Source organism: Bison bison, unplaced genomic scaffold (genome assembly GCF_000754665.1).
Source record: "Bison bison bison isolate TAMUID 2011002044 unplaced genomic scaffold, Bison_UMD1.0 scf7180017864180, whole genome shotgun sequence".
Classification (NCBI taxonomy): Eukaryota; Metazoa; Chordata; class Mammalia; order Artiodactyla; family Bovidae; genus Bison; species Bison bison.
The window spans coordinates 8,865,101-8,865,669 of NW_011494752.1; the positions used below are offsets into that span (position 1 = coordinate 8,865,101).

General features: G+C 66.3%; 1 protein-coding gene across 1 annotated transcript in view; it reads left to right on the forward strand.

Annotated features, from left to right (window-relative positions):
* Positions 1–569, forward strand: part of ALKBH5 (AlkB family member 5, RNA demethylase) — an 18,187-nt gene that overhangs the window by 1,201 nt on the left and 16,417 nt on the right. The window contains exon 3 of the mRNA XM_010843169.1: positions 11–567. Coding sequence (XP_010841471.1) covers positions 11–567 — 557 coding nt within the window. The remainder of the gene's footprint in view (positions 1–10; positions 568–569) is intronic.

Here is a 569-nt window from a genome sequence, read left to right on the forward strand (position 1 = left end):
GGGGTCCGAGTCCTCCGGGTACTGGCGCCCGGAGCCAAGCGCAAGTACCCGGAGGACTCGGACCCCGAGCGCAGCGACTTCGAGGAGCAGCAGCTGCAGAAGGAGGAGGAGGCACGCAAGGTGAAGAGCGGCATCCGTCAGATGCGCCTGTTCAGCCAGGACGAGTGCGCCAAGATCGAGGCCCGCATCGATGAGGTGGTGTCCCGCGCCGAAAAGGGCCTGTACAACGAGCACACGGTGGACCGGGCCCCGCTGCGCAACAAGTACTTCTTCGGCGAGGGCTACACGTACGGCGCGCAGCTGCAGAAGCGCGGGCCCGGCCAGGAGCGCCTCTACCCCCCCGGCGACGTGGACGAGATCCCCGAGTGGGTGCACCAGCTGGTCATCCAGAAGCTGGTGGAGCACCGCGTCATCCCCGAGGGCTTCGTCAACAGCGCCGTCATCAACGACTACCAGCCTGGCGGCTGCATCGTGTCCCACGTGGACCCCATCCACATCTTCGAGCGCCCCATCGTGTCCGTGTCCTTCTTCAGCGACTCCGCGCTCTGCTTCGGCTGCAAGTTCCAGTT